General features: G+C 34.8%; 4 protein-coding genes and 1 long non-coding RNA gene across 8 annotated transcripts; 3 read left to right on the top strand and 2 right to left on the bottom strand.

The window, feature by feature from the left end:
• Positions 1-321: 321 nt before the first annotated feature.
• Positions 322-4,730, top strand: LOC120076725. Its single transcript, XM_039030622.1, has 7 exons — positions 322-1,007; positions 1,181-1,269; positions 1,414-1,549; positions 3,486-3,584; positions 3,699-3,821; positions 3,935-4,197; positions 4,285-4,730. The coding sequence occupies exons 1-7, from the start codon at positions 845-847 to the stop codon at positions 4,393-4,395; spliced, it is 984 nt and encodes a 327-aa protein (XP_038886550.1). The 5' UTR covers positions 322-844; the 3' UTR covers positions 4,396-4,730.
• Positions 4,731-5,777: 1,047 nt separating this feature from the next.
• LOC120075510 lies at positions 5,778-12,232 on the bottom strand. Its single transcript, XR_005481346.1, has 4 exons — positions 12,091-12,232; positions 11,805-11,960; positions 11,328-11,383; positions 5,778-6,129 (listed from the first exon to the last, which is right to left on the bottom strand). It is a non-coding gene; the product is annotated as an uncharacterized LOC120075510 (long non-coding RNA).
• On the top strand, positions 5,988-8,024 carry LOC120075508 (DPH4 homolog). Of its 4 annotated transcripts, none has more exons than XM_039028961.1 (3): positions 5,988-6,122; positions 6,716-7,237; positions 7,361-8,024. In XM_039028961.1, exons 2-3 carry the CDS (start codon positions 6,743-6,745, stop codon positions 7,493-7,495), a joined length of 630 nt encoding a protein of 209 aa, XP_038884889.1. In that variant the 5' UTR covers positions 5,988-6,122; positions 6,716-6,742; the 3' UTR covers positions 7,496-8,024. The 4 variants fall into 4 exon arrangements, with proteins under 4 accessions (XP_038884889.1, XP_038884887.1, XP_038884890.1 ...); XM_039028959.1 differs by having other exon boundaries at positions 6,671-7,237; XM_039028960.1 differs by having other exon boundaries at positions 6,117-7,237; positions 7,361-7,535; positions 7,617-8,024.
• Positions 11,975-13,001, top strand: LOC120075509. The gene is made up of 2 exons (XM_039028963.1): positions 11,975-12,277; positions 12,381-13,001. Exons 1-2 carry the CDS (start codon positions 12,113-12,115, stop codon positions 12,828-12,830), a joined length of 615 nt encoding a protein of 204 aa, XP_038884891.1. The 5' UTR covers positions 11,975-12,112; the 3' UTR covers positions 12,831-13,001.
• Positions 13,002-13,187: 186 nt separating this feature from the next.
• On the bottom strand, positions 13,188-15,257 carry LOC120075507 (succinate dehydrogenase subunit 5, mitochondrial). The gene is made up of 4 exons (XM_039028958.1): positions 14,987-15,257; positions 14,071-14,375; positions 13,802-13,987; positions 13,188-13,425 (listed from the first exon to the last, which is right to left on the bottom strand). Exons 1-4 carry the CDS (start codon positions 15,162-15,164, stop codon positions 13,369-13,371), a joined length of 726 nt encoding a protein of 241 aa, XP_038884886.1. The 5' UTR covers positions 15,165-15,257; the 3' UTR covers positions 13,188-13,368.
• Positions 15,258-18,300: the final 3,043 nt, after the last annotated feature.

The following is an 18,300-nucleotide window of genomic DNA, read 5'->3' as shown; positions in this document are numbered from 1 at the left end:
ACGAGAAAGTGAAACTTATTAAATACTCTTAAAAATTAAGAAGTGATTATACACATACATAAATATTTATGAATTAATCATCAAAATGAGTATAGTTTAATTCACATGACATACAAATCTATTAGCGACCAAAGTTAGAGTTTAAGAAAGCGAAAAACTGAGAGGTTCCGTTCATAATTAATCTCCAACTGAATAATAACACGGCGTCGTTTTTAACAAAGTACAATTTAGTAGGTAATCATTTTCAATCAAGTCTAAGAAAGCGAGATTATAATTTAATTCATCTCTGTTTTCATTTTTATGTCCCAAAAAAGAAATAGTGCCACAGTTGGTTAGGCATTTAACCATCGACAAGAGGAAAGCTTTGATGCTCCGGCTCACTTTAACAAAATGTCGGCTTCGGACGGCTATGTGAAATTTGTCAGTTAGCTTACAAAACCTCCGGTGCACGTTAGCTCCACCACCATCGTCGGAATCGCCGGACGCGACCGAGCTCTCTGTCCAATTGCATTGTTGAAATCACCTGCAGCGGCAAAGCGGCGACAAGATACGGCGCACAATAGCGCGGAAAATCTTGACCGAATTCAATTATTGTATTGGTTAGTTCTGTGTTATCAGGAAAACAAATATAATTGTCAGAGCGATTCCGCTCGTTACTGATTTCCGAAAAAGCGATTTACGGATTTGGCGTGAACATCCATCGGATCGATCTGCTTCGAGGGTGAGAGAGTGGAGGAGAGGCGTTGAAATTTTGCTTTCATTTTCCTGTTTTGTTTCTGGTGCGAGGTATTAATATATTGAGAGAGGAGATATGGTGGTGGGATGAAGGTGGAGAAGAAGGGATATGGCGAGGGTAGAGTGGGGTTATCAAGGAAGAGGTAAATGGGCGTGCTCGTACAAGAAAACCACTCTCATCATTTGCTCTATCAACATTATCGTTGCTCTCTATGTTTTTCGATCTCTATATGCTTCCCTCTACCTCTATACGGATAATGATTCACGAAGTGGTTAGTGTCTGGGCTAGTTGCATTTCCTTTTTGTTTTCTTGATTCGCGTTTGATGTGCAGATTATTGAAAAATCCTGTTTAATATCTTTGCGTTTTTTTGACATTATGATTTCATTTTATTCTCGATTTGGTTGTATGTATTTATTCGGTATATTTTCTTTCTTCTGAGCCAGTTGTAAAGTACACTCCGGATCAGATTAGAAAAATGGAGGAGTTTATTCGGATTCGGAGGGCCTCGGAGCCGGTAGAGCTCATTAAATTGGTAAGACTGATTAAATTGGCTGTATGTTCAATATACTATGTATGAGACAGATCTGTTTTAGGAGAACGATTTCTGGTTTAAGCACCATTTCTGGGCATTACGGCTTTAAATTTGTTTAGTGAAGATTATTCTTCTGGCGTAAAGGTCAAGGAGCTTAAAGAATTCTCCCAAGAACAGACGATGGATGAATTACCTCGTCCATTGAAACAGAAGATAACCGAGGAAATTCTTCTGAAGTTGAGAAGCTTGAATGCTAGCTCAAATAGTACTGATCAGAGAGGTCAGTACAATCTTATGATTTCCTTGCTTTACTTATCACTTCTTCATACCTTTGTTCCTTAGCTACTATTATTATCGCCCAGTTAAAATCTAACTATTCTCAACTATTCTTCTCGCTGGTTTCTGTTTCCAAGCATTCTCATTGTCAGAGAGCAAAAATATTGGATAGGAATTACTTTAAGCATTCATATTGGTTAATCTTTCAAGTTTCACTTAGGTTTCAAGGGATCATAGACTAACTGTTTTTTTTCATTCATCTTTTCACAAAAGGAACTTGATATTTGATATACTGATAACTCAAATTTTCAAGTATTGTCACCTTGGGCCATGCCCGATGCATTCTGTATCATGGTTATGATGTTTCAAGCATGTGTTTCCCTCTCATTCTATCGTACCACAGGTTTACAGCTAGGAGATGCAGTTTATTTTGTCAGGTGATTTGAGTGTATGACAGTGTGACGTAGAGTCGGAGCCAAAGAGGCTATATAGCAGCTGCGTCACTTCAGAGAGACAGAGAATTCATAAATTTTTCTCTTCTTATATAACTGTGTGTATTGTATCTAAAATCATAAGATGATATTCCTAGGATTGAGTATGTAGTAAACTAGTTGACTAGAAACTCATTTACCGTTCAATTTGTCATAGAGTTGCTATTGATCTAACACTGTTACTTGTGGAATTGAATATACTAGATTCATTATAGCCACAGTGTTGTCACTTTGGCGCTTAACATGACATGTAAAGGGCTACATAATATGGTCATGACTTTTGAAGTCCATGGTGCATACAACCAATTTCATTCAGATCAACCGTTAGGTTATTATCATGATTTTGCATTCCCTTGAAAAGAAGCAAAAACCTATACTTTCATAGGAAGAACGGAAATACAAAAGGAGACAAACTCCTCAATCTAGCCAGTCTAGGAATTACTAAAGAGCTCTCCAGTTGGCCCTCAATCATATATATATAATGACTACACAAGAACTTTTAGAAATACTGAAGAGAGAAAAAAGAACCCGAGAAGGTCCCCGTACTACATCAGAAGAAACCTCTTTTCCATTGAAAGTGCTACTGTTCCTTTTCAACTAGGTTTAACTAGAAATGGCCGTTTGGATCATTTATCCATAAAATCATGCTACTCTCTCTTAAGAGGGTGACACAAGAATTGATAAATGAAGTCCTTTCTGGAATTTTGATGACTGAACAGTTGAAGCCTCCTAGAAAAACTGCGAACTATGGAGCACTCTGAAAAGAAGCTACAAATCTCTTAGGAAACCAGTTTTTTCCAGTCTTTTAACCCAAGGCTAGAAGTGTTTGATGATTCAAGTAGGAAAACTGGATTATCATTCTCTAATATATTCAATTGTTCTTTTTTTTTTTTTTTTAAGAAAAGCTTTTTAGCCCACCCCTTTGCTTTGGTGGGGGATGCGGTCTTTCTGTGCCTTAGACCATAGAAAGGGATCACTCAAGTGCTAGAGCCAATAGAAAGCGATGGTTCTGTTTTTTCCTGTGTTCTTTCACTGAGATCATTCTCCTGTTACCAGTTACCGGTCGATTAAATTTAACATACAGGTCATATTGAATGTCACCCACCTATATGCTATCTAGAAATATAAAATAACAATTCCTATATTGTAAGCTTATAACAATAACAACGACGATAATAATCCTTTTAAAAAAACAACAGTAACAATGAGAAAAACAAGAAGGGGATGGTAATATTTTAAATGGGTTTAGCTTCTTATTTACTTTAATAACCCTGTTGGTATCACAAATTTAGTCTTTAGTTGCCGATATGTCCAAGTGCCTCTGACTTCATATACATTAAAAATGTGTTGAATATTCTATACCCCATTTACACGATCGTTGCTGCAATATTTAACGGTGCATGATATTTCTTGTAAGTTGTTATAATCTTCCATTTCTTATATGATCAGAAGCAGTAGAAAGCTGGAGAAAGGAAAAACTGGAAGAAGCAAATAAGTTGATCACAGAGCAAATGGTTGAAAATTCAACTCTTTCTTTTGAAGATGCTGGTATGGAATCTTTATATTAGTAGTGTATGTTTGCTCTTCTTTTTGGCAGTATTGTGTTAGAAAATCATATATATGATGCTGTATCTTAGTTGCCCATTTTTCCTCTTCTGGTAGGGATTCTAGTAAAAGCCTTGGAGACTGATTGGGCAGTGCTGTCTGAAGCAATTGGTCTGTGGATACCTGCAGAGATCTTCCACACGGAACATGATGATAAGCCTGAGGGCATAGATGAATTCGGTAAATTTTTGCAACTTTTAATAGCAACATTCTATGCACCAGATGATTCAATTTCTTCTAGCGAAATCTCAGTTTATATTTCACTAAGGTCTCCGTTCCCCCTCTCTATGTAGATGATGAGATTTTACCTGGCAGACCAGTTCCACCTGAATGTCATGCTGAGCTCCACACAGATTACGATGGTGCTGCGGTAAGATGGGGTCTAACTCATCATAAAGAAAGTGCAGCCGATTGCTGTCAGGCATGCTTGGATCATGCAAAACGTGCGCAACCAGGTGATAGGAAATGCAACATCTGGGTTTACTGTCCATCTGAGACTGGATGCCACTCTCCTGATATCTACGAACATAAACATATGGAATGCTGGCTGAAATATGTAAGCACGAAATTGATTTTGTGGTTGTTAATCTCTTTTGTAGGCTCACTTGAGTCTAACTTTTCTCATCTTCAAATCCAAATGCAGGCAGAAAATCCCAAACTGAATTTCAAGACCAACTATCCGCAATCTTACAGAAACTCACACCCGACTGCGCCGCTGGTTGTCCCTTGGGTCTCTGGTGTTGTCAGTGCGTAATTGTACAACAAATCAGGCAAGGAATTACTACCAAAATGTTTATGGCTTTGCTGTTCATAGAGTTGCACGAATGAAAATTTTGAGGGTTGTTAGGTGTTTAGGGTGACTAGCATTTGATTGAATCTGTTTGAATCATATCTGTCTTACATCTCATGTAAGATTTAACACGGGTTGGCAATCCTGGTGCCCATGACTTCAGATTACAAGTCTGGCGCTGAGATGAGATTGATCTTAGAAGTAACATGAAAAGGAAAGGCCATTTTGTTGACTATTAACTTTTTAAATTTTATTCATTACGCTCAGGATGACAGTTTCTGAGCTCTGAGCTTACTCTCTCTCTGCCTTCCTATGAAGAATTTTTATGAATATTTGCTGATAATTATAAGAGAATTATAAATATAGCAATCAAATTCAAAGTATTAGCAAATATAGCACAATATAAAATAATTTATAAATATAACAAAATTTAGATTCAACTCAGAGTATCAATGATAGATCATGTTGCCAATTGGAGTCTATCACCGATAGATTTTGCTATATTTGTAATTCTTTGAAAAGGTTGTTGTACGCTTAATTATTAACTCTAAAAGTACTATCTATTGCAATTACAACTACCTTTACTAACGGTTTACTTTTCTTTAATGAAAATGTGTGGAGCTAGCAACCTTTTTCTCTTCTATCTAGGAAGTCTATAGCTCTTCAAACCAATGGGAATTCATACGTAATTAAAATTTCAAATTATTATTATTTTTTCGTTATTCTAAAATAAATGACAACTTCAAGATAATTTATCCTACATATTAACTTGATCTAACCAACTTAGTAACATCCCAAACCAACCATGGTTGAAAACTGCCAACTAATATGTTCTCACTGTCGATTTAACAGCCTGTATGAATACTCGGTCGTACTATTAGATTTGGTTATTTCCATTGTTCTCTTCTATGAAAATTATTTTTTTTATTACAAATTGAGGGTGGAGGTTTTGAACCACGGACCTCTTGGTTCTCAATATATAAAGATGTCAGTTGAGCTAAATACTTTTACTATTGATCTCTACATGAGAAGGGTAAAACTAAAACAATGGAATTTCAAATTTATAAAATGACAACTCAATAAGGGGATATCTCTTTTAACAACTTTTTTATTTAAATAAATACTTTTAAAAGAAGATAACAATTCAATCTTTGAACTTTTATTTGTTACATTTTAATCTTTATAGTTTCATATTTGTAATAATTGAGTCTCTATTTTTAAGTACTCTTTAATGATCATTTTCTTATTGATTTTCTATTTTTGAAAGTTAAGCTTAAAACACTTGTTTTACCTCTAAGTTTCTTGCTTAGTTTAATTTTTAAAAAAAAAAAAAAAAACTTATTTTATGAGAATATAATTTAACTTTTGAAATTTAGCTTTTGAATTCAAATGTATTTATCAGAAACAAAACATAAATTAAAAAAAAAATGGGAATTGTATCAAACGGGCCTAAACTTCTGTAATATAACCAAGCCCACCTTTCAGCAGCCCACCTTGCCAATCCAACGGCCCAAACGCACTTGATTTAAACAAAAATAAATAAAAGAAAAAAGATTACAATCCCTCCGTCTTTATGCCTCTCGATTTTCACGCCTGTTCCCGTTGCGTCGCACCATCCCGCCGCCGCCATCTCCGTCGTGCTCAGTGCCGCATCCTTTCTTCGCCGATCTTCTCCCCTTCGTTGGTCTCAGGTATTTTCTACATTACATATATATCTTTTGAGTTTCATTCCTTACAATGGATGAACGTCTGTAAGCTCAAACGAACGGGAAGATCGGTTCGATTTGTGAATTAACTTTTTCTAATCAAGGACTTTGGACATTCTTTTGGTTGTTCATTCTTACAATAGAGATTATTGGTTTAGATATCGGTTTAGCAAAAAAACATAGAACCGAAGCTTGTGCTAAATGATGTTTTTTATGTAATGGAAGAGCTTCAGTTGAATATCCTGTAGCTGTATGTTTTATTGCGCTACGCTGCGGTTCTGTGGTTTGTAGAGATTGAAATTGTGTGTTTTGAAATCGTTGACAGCCCTGTAATCTTATGAGTTCAGTAACTCAAGAAAAGTAAGCTATCTATAAGGACAAACTAGAAGGAAACTTCCCCACAATACCTTAATATCTCATACTTTTGGGATTCTGGTAACTATTTCATTTGTTCTAGGAATTTGATATCATCTTTTCCATTAAGCGTGCAATTAGCACTTTCAGTATCTTTACAATTTACCCCTTTTTAACAGGCACCACTGTAATTAGCTTATAGTTTCCATTGCATATATCTCAAGGTTGTTGGAAATTGATTCTATCCCACAATGAGTTCAAGCAGTGGCTCCATTGGTGAAACTTATTATGATGTACTGTCTTTGAAAGAAGATGCTAGCTACGACGAAATTCGAGCCAGCTATCGGTCTGCTCTCCTTAATTTCCACCCTGATAAGTTACAAGCTATGTGCCATAAATCTCATCCAGACGACATTGCGTTGGAAAGATACTTCAAGGTGCAGAAGGCTTGGGAAGTCCTTGGCAGCTCAATGTCCCGTGCATCTTATGACAGAGAGCTCCAAGCTGCCAAAGGGGATGCAATTGGTGCAGAGAGCATAAGTTTAGAGGATATGGTTGTGGAAGATAAAGGTGAAGTTGTAGAACTTTTTTATCAGTGCCGTTGTGGGGATTACTTCTTTATTGATTCGGGGGAGTTGGATGAAATGGGATATCCATTGTTGAGGAATGGAAGTAAGGTTTCTTTAAGGACTCTGGATGCTTTACCTGCTTCCGTTGTTTTACCTTGTGGTTCTTGCTCTTTGAAGGTTCGTTTGCTAATTGATTCGAATTCAAGTGTTTCGATTGATTGATGAATTTGAATGATTAAAATCACACTGACTTCTTTAAGAACCTTGGCATTTCTTTCTTGAATGATTTCGATGTTTTAGAGAGCTCGAGTGTGTTGTGCTCTTTCTTGGGTAGAGTTTCCTTGGGTTAAGATAGAACAGTTCCCAGGGGATGTCCAAATGAAGAGTTGGACAAACTCTGTGAGGTGGAAGAAGCATTTGTGTTTGTTGGGGTAGGATTGACCACAAACATTCGTCAAAACAGAGAAAAAAACAGGTTTGATAGGGTAAAAGTTCTTAGTTATTTTAGTTATATGTTTGTACTTGAGGATTGAGGCTGAGATGTTGACACATGTAGGGCATAGAAGTGCACACATGGAGACTTAAGAAGCTGCTACCCCAACCACTTCAGTGAGCTGTTCTAACTTCTTTAATGCAATTATGCAACTTTGTTGAGTGAAGTTGAACAACTTTCCTAGGCTATTTGGTTCAATTTTGGACTTGTGGATTGTGGGGTATTATAGGCATCTGAAAGACATCAGCTTGAAGATTTTGTCTATCGACTGAATTAATCAAGATTTGAGAGAAGTATAACCAGAGTGTGTTTTGATGTAACAATTCTACCTGCTTTTGATACCATTGAGATGGGGAAAAATGCATTACAGCTTCCTTCTCTGAACTGACTGCTAGCAATTTGTGGTGCTGTGTAATATAAAGATGGGAAGAGAGATTTCCCCCCTTCTCCCTCGGAGCCTTGGTTAGTTCATTCTCAAGGTAGCATATCAATTAAATGATTTGATTTGTTCGCGTTAGGGGTGGTTTGGATTGTAGATATTATTTCATGGGTATAGATATTAAATGTCTGAAATTTTTTGTTTTCTTTTCTTTTATGAGTGACGAAGAGTTTTAAATGTATGAGATAATTAATGTCCGGGTTTGGATGTGTTTGATAATTAATATTTGGAAGTTAAAAGAATGTGTGTGATTTATCAATTTTATATAAAAAAACCAAAAATAAATAATAATTTAATCATGTATCAAAACTAAAATTTAATTATTCAACATATTTTTATATTGATTAATTATTTAATCACTTAAAGTATTAATAAATGAATATTTTTTAAAATATTATTTAAATCATTTTATTTAATTACTAAAAATAAAATAAATAAATATAAATTAATTAGAATGTTAATAATTACAATAAATTTTTATATTAAATAGTTAGGATAACATAAAATATCAATGGTAATTATATTAGTTAAGTTTTATTAAATCTAAATAATATTAATAATAATTAAGAATAATCTTAATGATTAATTGATATTGATTTATTAATTAATTAGGTTCTATTAATCTCTAGATATAAAAATTCTACAAGTATGGAGGCTATTAAAAAACTCTTGTCGGATGGGCTTTAAAATTTTCTGGATAATAATATCTTGAGTTTTAAAAAGTGAAATTTATGATATTAAATATTTGTCTGAAATTTTATGACAATATTTATGAAATAAACATGTCTTTTTTCGGATGTCCCCAAAGGGACGATAAATAAACATGTCTTTAATGTCAACATCACGAGAAAACACGTGACGAACTGCCAAGAAAATTCCCAAACCGGTCCTTTGCACCCTTGGATTGTTGCTTTTGTTACAAGAGGGAGGGGATGGATCCTTGATCATTTTCTCCTTTACTGTCCCTTTTGCTGTTGGTGGTAATCTTTCATTTTGAGGAAAATTGGTTAAAGGAGGTAATCATTTTTTGAATTTGTTAGATGCCTTCCTAGACGGGTAAAGGATTAGCTAAGAGAGCCCTTGGGAGGTTGGTGCCTTAAAGGCGAGTTTTGAAGATTCTATAGAATATGAGGTTAGGGTTTTCTTAAGCATCTTTGGATGGATCAAATTAAAGAGGTCTTTTTATTCTTTTTGTAATAGTGTGCAGTACAATGTCTCGTGGTAATGTTCTAACCATACAAAGTTCTTTTGTAATTTTAATCTTATAATTATAATTAATCTTATTGTTATAATCATTACCATTGGAACACTGTTCCTTCTAGCTCGAGGTTCTCTCCACTCAACCTCCGAGGATTTTAATTTTTGTCGATATGTTGATATTTCTGTATGTTCATGAGTTTGACACCAACCTAAATATTGAGTCCGCATTACCATTCTATTGGAAAAGAAAAAAGGATTGATGAAACATTACAAATGTGAATGTAATTTACTTAACAGACATTTTAACTTATTCAAAAAGTTGTAAAATTTTTATACTTTTAACTTAAATATCTATTATATTTTATTATAAATTATTTAAAAAACAATAAGAAAATTTTCACAGATAAAAAAATGTCAAACTATTTATAGAAATAGCAAAAAAAAATATTGATAGACACTGATAGACTTCTATCAGCATTTATCAACGACTATCAGTTTCTATCACTGATAGACTTCTATTAGTCTCTATGAAAGAAGATCAAAATTTTGTTATTTTGTGTAAATTATTTCCTTTATTTTTCTATTTTTAAAAATCCCTAAAACAAAAATCCTACGTTGACATTTTATCATTATTTTCATCATGTCTAAAAAAATTGAAATATCTGTATTTTTCGTCTAACATTGGAAAAATAGTTGGTATACAAAGATAATGGACAAGATAACGAAAAACCACTCGTAACAAACAAACAGCATTTTTCTAAAAAATTATGAGATAATTAATCAGATAAAATGCTTTTGTACCGAACTAAACGTGAAAATGGAAGTAATATTTTAATAAATACTTCACAACTTATTTAAGATGAGGGGTCTCAATCCCATCTTGTAGGAATAATTTCTCGGCAGTATCATCTTTGCCTTTAAGCAGCCGGATGAATATGCTTTGCCTCGCATAACAGGCAATATGAAGAACAAGTCAAATTGGATGGCTAGCAATCAATTTTATGACACTGTTAAAGCTTAAAAAGTCAAACTATAACCCTCTAATTTCTCCTCCAGTTGTGCCTTCATGATTTCGATCGACATCAATAAACATAACGAAAGATATTAATGATTTTGAAATTGTCAAAATCACTTTGTATCATGTTTAAAACTACCCAATTATGTATTTAATCACTTAAAATTAATTTAATATCTAATTTTTACACTTTTATATGTAATTTCATAACATCAAAATTGAGTTTAAACAATTAAAAGCATGTTTGATGGTAAGTTTAAAAATGACAATAGTGATTCTTACTATTTTAGAATCACTCTCAAACATGTTCAAAATTACAAACCAAATGGACAACATAAAATGTTATAAAAATTAGGTTAAAGTACCATTTTGATCCCATATTTTCAAATTTGTTTAATTTTAGTCTTTATACTTTCAATGGTTTAATTTTAGTCATTTTAAATAAATCTTAAATTTAGTTCTCCAGAATTTAATTTTTATTTATTTATTTATTTATTTTGTTTGAAATATAATAATATTTTCATGAAAAAAATGTGAATATGTTTTCAAAATTTATAGCAAAAATGTTATAGATAAAAAATAATAAACTAGCATTGAAGACTATTTAAAATTTATTGAAAGTATATGAATTAAAATTAGACAATTAAAAATATTACGAACTAAAATTGAACAAATTTCAAGTATAAGAACCAAAATAATATTTTAACAAAAATTAATTTCTAAAAAGTGAGTCTCACCTTTATTGCGCACCACCCACCACTAACACCATTTCTAATCCAATGGTGGAAGTGCAGACCCAATTCGGGAAGAGATATAATGAGCTCGATTTCGAAAAAAAAAAAAAAAAAAATTGGTTAAGTATGGTTTTTTCCCCTCTTGATAGTAATAGCCTCGATATCAATTTTCAGTTCTCTTTTCATAGAGACTTTGGTTCAATACCAATTTTGATTAAAAGAAGAAAAAGAAATCAGGTGGAACTGATTTAAACTCAAAAGGATCCTCAAGGTAGTAAATAGGGCATTTAAGAAAAGAAGCAGACTGATCAACTTCTTCATTTAAAACGGGCGAACTTTGTATGTGGACAGCATACCTGATTGAGACCAAACTTTTAAAAGATCACCTGTTTGTCTTTCGCTCTCTTCTCCTCCCATGAGCTTTAATGGTGGAAGTGCAACTCTGGTCAAGTTGCCAAAAGTAAGAGATAATGGTTGGTTTAAAAGTATCAACGACAAATTGCAAAAATCACCCTAAAATATAGTGGTAGTTGCAATTATATCCTCAAACTTATGGTAGTTGCAATTATATCCTCAAACTTATGAAGTGTTAAAATTGAACCTTCAAACTTACATAATTGTAGAACTCATAATGAGTGTATAAGTTTGAGAGTTCAATTTTTATCATTTGGTATCCAATTTCTACAACTATTTTAAGTTTAAAGGTCCAATATTAACACTAATAAAAGTTTGAAGACCCAATTTTTACAATGAATAGTTTGAGGATATAATTGCAACTACAACCATACTTTAGAGATGGATTTTGCAATTTGCCAAAGTATCAATTTTCTCAAATCTTGAGCATTAAGTGAGAATCCAAGCACCTAGAAAAGTAGGTGTTAGATTAGCTTATCGCATGCCAATTAATTTTCAAAGTAATGGAATGTGAATACAGCGTGAGCTTTGTGCTGGAATCTCTAGTGCAGTTCAACATCATTAGTTGGAGTGTCTTGTGCTCTCTTCTAACTTTGTCTTTACACCTAAGGATTAAAGAACGTTATTTTCAATAAGATGTGAAGGCACTGTCAAAAATAGAGCCATTTTGAACCCTAAAGTCAAGCAGTAAGGGGCAATTAATTCTTTATATAGTTCACTGGCTCATAAACCAACCAGAAAATCTTGCTTCTCCAATATGGGCGTCTTTTATCAAGAAGACCCACCAAATCCTTCCAGGAAATGCTTTCTAGCAGGTGCGTTGAAGGATGCATTCTGCAACTGCCATACTTTTAGCAAACAACTACCGAATTCTAACGACAAGGACGAATATTCTACAAGTGACTTTGATGATCAAGAGGAAGTACTCACCAACTTATCTTGGCATATCAACGGACATAGTATCCTTTTGTTTTCTATTTCTTATTATATGAAATCTGTTTCTAAGTTTTCGATCTACTTCTCAGGAAATTGTATCAGAAATCAGAAGTCGAGCAATGGAAAAGTTGAAGCGAAAAACTAACCTGTCGGACAGCTTTTCCTGGGTTTTCTCACCTGCAACCAAAGAATTATATGTTACTTCAATGGAGATAGAGAAGATGGATGAATCTGGAAATGAAGATAACACAGGAGATGAGTTCTACTCTGTTCAGAGTTTTCTCACATGTTGTTCAACTGCAGCAACAAATGAAGCATTCTTTTCTGTGGAGGCCAACTTTTCCCGATGTTCAAGCTTAAATGGTCTTAATTTTCTAGATGAAGATCTCAAGAGGCGCACCATCTTGCAGGAAGTTTTTCATTGTGAAGGATGGCCATTCGGTCTTTGCAGGAAGGCAGTGTTACTTCCACCTCTGCCCAAGTCGCCATCTGAATCTTGGTCATGGAATAAAGGCACCAAAATTGTAAAGACATATTGATGTCCGAATTCAGTGCTACGTTCTATTTTTGTATTTTGCTTCAGCCTGCAGCAATGTTGGGATTGAAGAGTCCAACATAGCTCCTCTTGGTAACAAAATTCATCAAGCTATTGATCTGATTAAATCCAACTTTCAACTCTTATTTACTTCATAAACATATGTTTTTTTTAACCCTCTAAGCTATTTACCGCTAATACGCAGTTACAGTAGCGATAGTCATAGTGAAGGTTGGCCCCTCAGCAGATCACACAGAACAATATAAGAACACATAAATGCAGAAAACTAGAAATGGATGATATAAACTTGTAAAAGGAACTTCTCATAAATGGATAATTAAAGGTAAAAGGAACTCAATAATTGGCAAACAAGTAAGGATGTTAAATTCTGAAAACTCATTTGTCGATGTGAGATCTTATTCAATTGCCATTAACTCCACGTTAATAGGTTTTGAGAGAAGATAGACAACAAAACATTGAAGAACATACACCCAAACTAAAGGAAGCTCGCAGTTACACACAAACTTTCAAAGGTGCCAAATTTATGCTCTTTGCTCAACATATGACCCCGATAGACCAGATGTTCCCAGGACAGATACCTGTTGTAAAACAAAAAAAGAAGACATGGTTAACAAAACAAATGATCAAATTCCTTTATTAGAATAACAGAAGTGTGGACACTTTCCAAAGCAAGGATATGATAAAATTATTGTAGCTGAACATGTATTAATCTACAGTGCTTAGCAAAATAAAAAAGGATGAGTCACCGAACTCCTAGCCCAGTGTTCACATATAAGCTTCCTTTTCAGTTTAAAATTAACATAGGTTGATCAAAAGACTCCACTCTTTCATAATGCAATGGTGTAAGGATTCTAAGACGGCAATTCTACTGCAGAAATTGCCTAATGGTCCATATTTAATTCACCCACTTAAATGTTTGAGAAACTAACAAACTACATAGCAGAGAGGCTTTACCTTTCCCCACTCAGATCCAAGGCCACTGCATCTCATTTTCAAGTATATCATCTTTGTTCCTAACTCTGTTTCCACTTTCTTCCGCAGATAGTTTTCCTCAGGACCAAATGAATCCAAGTAGGTTACATAGCGATCGTGAACTGTACGTAGTGCATTCTTAAGCTCATCGGATACAGGCTTAACATCCTGCAGATTGACTCAGAAGTTTTTACTTTATAAACAACTGGCAAAAAAAATATTTAAAATTGATAAATCTATGATTCCAATACCTCCCCACTAAGACCAATGCTATCATCAATTTCCATTTTCATGCTGATAAGTATACCACCAAACTCCTCGGCGGCTTCAGCTGCTCGGAAAACATTTTCCACAATTTCCTTTCCAGCCTTGTCATCAGTGCTTCCAGTTAAAGCAGCCTTTACATCATAGACAAGTGACTCAGGAAGCTTATCCCAACTTGCAGCCATCAAATCCTTGAAAGCATTCCGAAGATTGGAATCTCCAATTGTAGGCATACTAACCACATCAACACTAAAAAATCTAGCGTGCCCTACCCCAGATAGATAGCCACAATCTGCAGAAATTTACCAGAAGAGACAGGAATATGCAAACATTATAATACTGAAATAAGAATTTAATTGAGTTTATCTACATTGTTCATACACTTCAGATCACCGTGGCGAGCTGAAACAATAAAATACAAAGGTAAATGAATTCTAAAAATTTAGTTCATATTCCTTGGTCTCCAATATGGGATTGATTTTGTTACAATTTTTTGGGACATAGGCATTGCTTAAACTAACAATAAGGAGAAATTTGCCATTTCACAAAAAAACTTACCAAACATTACGCGCACTATGAAGACTCATCACACAATTGACTTGACGATAAATTCTAATACAGAAAAGAATGTAACAATTTACTCTACAAATACAGCAAGCAAAATTTTAAATTGGAGAGCTACAACTGTATGTGTACTTCATGGAAGAAGAACCATACATTTAACTAATCACCAATAACACACAAGCATATCGGCAATCAACTGAGAAGAAAACTTAATAGTTAGCATTAATTAAGTTGAATAAAGAACGGCAAATAACATCAGCGGAAATTCCGCTTCTTTCCAAAATTAATCAGTAGAAAGAGATTTAAATCTATTACAAAATAACTAATTAGGAGACGTACCAGAAGAAACTTTCTGTGGAGAATCTGAGAAAGAAGAACGATGGGATGACAGATAGAAGAAACTTCGAGCAGCCTGATGGTTACTTTGCAGTAAATTCCGGTATGTGACTCCGGCGATGGCGTAAGATCTGGCGCGAACAGAACGCAATAGTGATCTAAGAATCACCATTTTCTCCATGACTTTCCTTTTTTCGTCGAAACTGCAAAATTGAAAGCTATCGCAGAGACTGGAGGCTGTTCGAAATGACGGGAAAGAAAATAAAAGAGGAAATATGCAATTTCAGAGGAGCACCTCCTTCAATTTCTTGTTTTATTTGTTTTTGGGCCGAATAGGTGATGCCTAATTGGGCCATTTAGGCCCATAGCCCAATCATGGAATTTTGGATAGTCTTTTTATCTATTCTTTTCTCTTTTTTTTTCCCTGAAAAAATCATTCAGCTCACAATTTTTTTTTTTTGGACATAATCATACCAGCTATGCTCATGTTGGGCATTCATCCTAGAATTGAACTAGATTATGGAATAAATGATAGGATTATTGAGTACGTGATTCTTGAAGATTAGAATCATTGATCTATTGATTAAAGATGTCAAGGTCCATCTGTTTTATGCTTCTTTCTTTCTTTTTTTTCCCCCTTTTTTTCCCTTTTTTTGAATTTATGTTTTCGAAATGAAAGTACAAGAAAATTGATGAAAATGTTTGTCTTTAAAATTTATGTCAAGCTTTTCTCGCATATAAACTTAGGAGATTTTATATGGATGACCTTCCTTCAATGCACTTTTGATTTTTAACTCCCTCTCACAAAAGTATGTTTTATAATCTTCCATTGATTTCATATGGCATTTTTCTTATTCAAGATGACCTCGTGTTTGGGTTGATATGCCCAACCCGACGGTGGATCGTCCCTAGCATGATGACACTTTACAAACTTCACATTTTAACACCGTCATTCGCGATAGGGATGATTACGCGAGCCTGACACATTTAGTGAAGCCCTGGCCCAATTTCTAACACAACTCAATAATTAAATTTGTTCAAGCTGGAAGTTTCTTCTGATCGTGATAGGGATACCCCATTTAGCCCAATGAAACTTGCAAAGCCCTGACCCGATTTTATGCAAAAGCGCGATTTTAAGAAATTTGGATATACTATTGTACGATTGTTACCTCTATCCTCGTTGGTCGGTATTTGTATTATAAGTTAAAGGCTAGGTGTATGTTAACCTATTGTGTCCTGACTGGCCACACCTACTACACTTTTGGGTTGGGCGGTGTTCTCCGGCAGATGGAATCTTATTCATACATGGCCTACCAACACATATTGCTATCTTTAGTGACAGGATCACACACTCCACGGATCCTAATGGTTTATTCCATTTAGATACATGTCCAACTGAGAATATTGGTTCTGCATAGGATAGGATCAGGGACTTCATGCTATATGCTTTAGTAGAAAGAGTATATGGGTTAACGTTCCTTGACCTTGCAGCGACTATTTCATGAGAGTAAGAAATTTCCAAATCGTTGAACGCTTTGCATGTGCACTGACAAACGTTCATGTCGACTATCCTGTCCAATTGACCATCCTTCACGATGGATTTATAACAATTAATTGGGCTTACTTGGTACCATCGACCTTTCTCGAACTCATTAGCTACATGTTTTTATGCATAGTCCAAATATTGAGACGTGCAGATGAATCACTCGTTTCTTCGTTGGAAGAACCATTCTTGGAGTTTCTCTTTGACAAATTCAAGCAATGGTATAATTGGCAGTTTTTTTGGCTTTAATGGTAAATGAGTTGAAGCACTCTACACCATTGCTTGTCATGTTGTCGTATCATTTCGAAATCTGATAGACATGGGTCCATCGCTCTAAGCCAACTTTCTTTAGGTATTGTGTAACAACCTCATCCTCGAATACACGGAGTTTTTCTTAATACCTATTAAATTTGGATTCTCTAAATGCTCTTGCCATATCTAGGAAAACTAGGATGATCGAACTATCCTTAAAATTTTTTAGTAGATTGTTCCTCAAGTGATATGTACACAATGCGTGGAAGTTACTTGGGAAGGCCTTCTCACCTGCGTTGGAGATGCTTTGATGTTGGTAAGAAATAATAATCATATTTGGGTCGTCTTCTACGCACCGACATAGTTGGGTCATGAAGTATGTCCATGATGCATTAAATTATTTGTTTACTATTCCATATGCGAGTGGGTATAGTCCGTTATCACCATCGAAAGATATAGTGACCAACATACATCCTTTATATTTACCCTTCAACAGTGAGTCGTTAACTACAACAATAGGATGACAGCTTGTATACCCATGTATTGAAGGACGTAATGCCATGAACAAGTATTTAAAATATACCGTATCTTTTAGTTGAATCTCGAATACGGTACCTAGGTTCGCTATCTTCAAGGCCTCACCGTATGCATGTAACATAGCATATGATTCCTCCAGTGAGCCCATACGTATTGCATACGTATCTTACGTGCATGTCATGCCTTATCGTAGCTAATGTTGACCCCATATTCTCTTCTAGAGTCATCCATAATGTGTTTTGGTTTGTATACTCGACCGAAACCTTTAACTTTGTCCACTATCAACCGACCAACGACAGACGCGCCTGCATGCTTGTGATTATGACTTATTAGCGATCAGGAGCATGTATGAACGTTACAGCACTTGGAGATTTTAAATATTTTGCTTGTACCAATTTTAATTGCATGTAAACTCCAATTACAACCTTCCCACTTTACAGGCAACAACTAGCAATTTCTTAGATGAATTTAACGCACGACATTCAAAATTTTCTTTGATGGCATACATCGACAGTTCATCTTTCAACGCACTATTAGAAATTAAAAATCTATTCTCGTCTATTCCTGGTCCCGACTGTGAAATGGATGGAACGTTAGAATGTGAGAGCAGTATGACGGTGGGATGGTTATCATACAGTTTGCTTGATGGCGCATTTGTATGTGTGACACGTTTTGTGGCTCTATTTGAAGTCTCGGCTTCGTATGTAGGTTCATATATTGTATAGTTGTATGCTAATTCCCAACTGCGTGTATCACCCTAATAATGGTGTGTATTATTTTCTGTATGTTGAATGTGAGCATCTCATGAATTATTTCTGTTTTTGTCACCCAATCAGAATGTTTCTTCCATGTATAGGCTATATCTTTCCTCGTATGTGTACGCAAAGTCATCAGCATTGTCATTTCCATCCGCGTCATCATCATTGGTGTTATTATTGTGGTATTCTTTAAGTTTCACTATAATACATACTTGTAAATTCGTCAG

The sequence above is a fragment of the Benincasa hispida genome, chromosome 4 (assembly GCF_009727055.1).
Source record: "Benincasa hispida cultivar B227 chromosome 4, ASM972705v1, whole genome shotgun sequence".
Lineage (NCBI taxonomy): Eukaryota > Viridiplantae > Streptophyta > Magnoliopsida > Cucurbitales > Cucurbitaceae > Benincasa > Benincasa hispida.
Note: the sequence above shows the minus strand (reverse complement) of the source record. Positions and strands in the feature narration are given on the sequence as shown.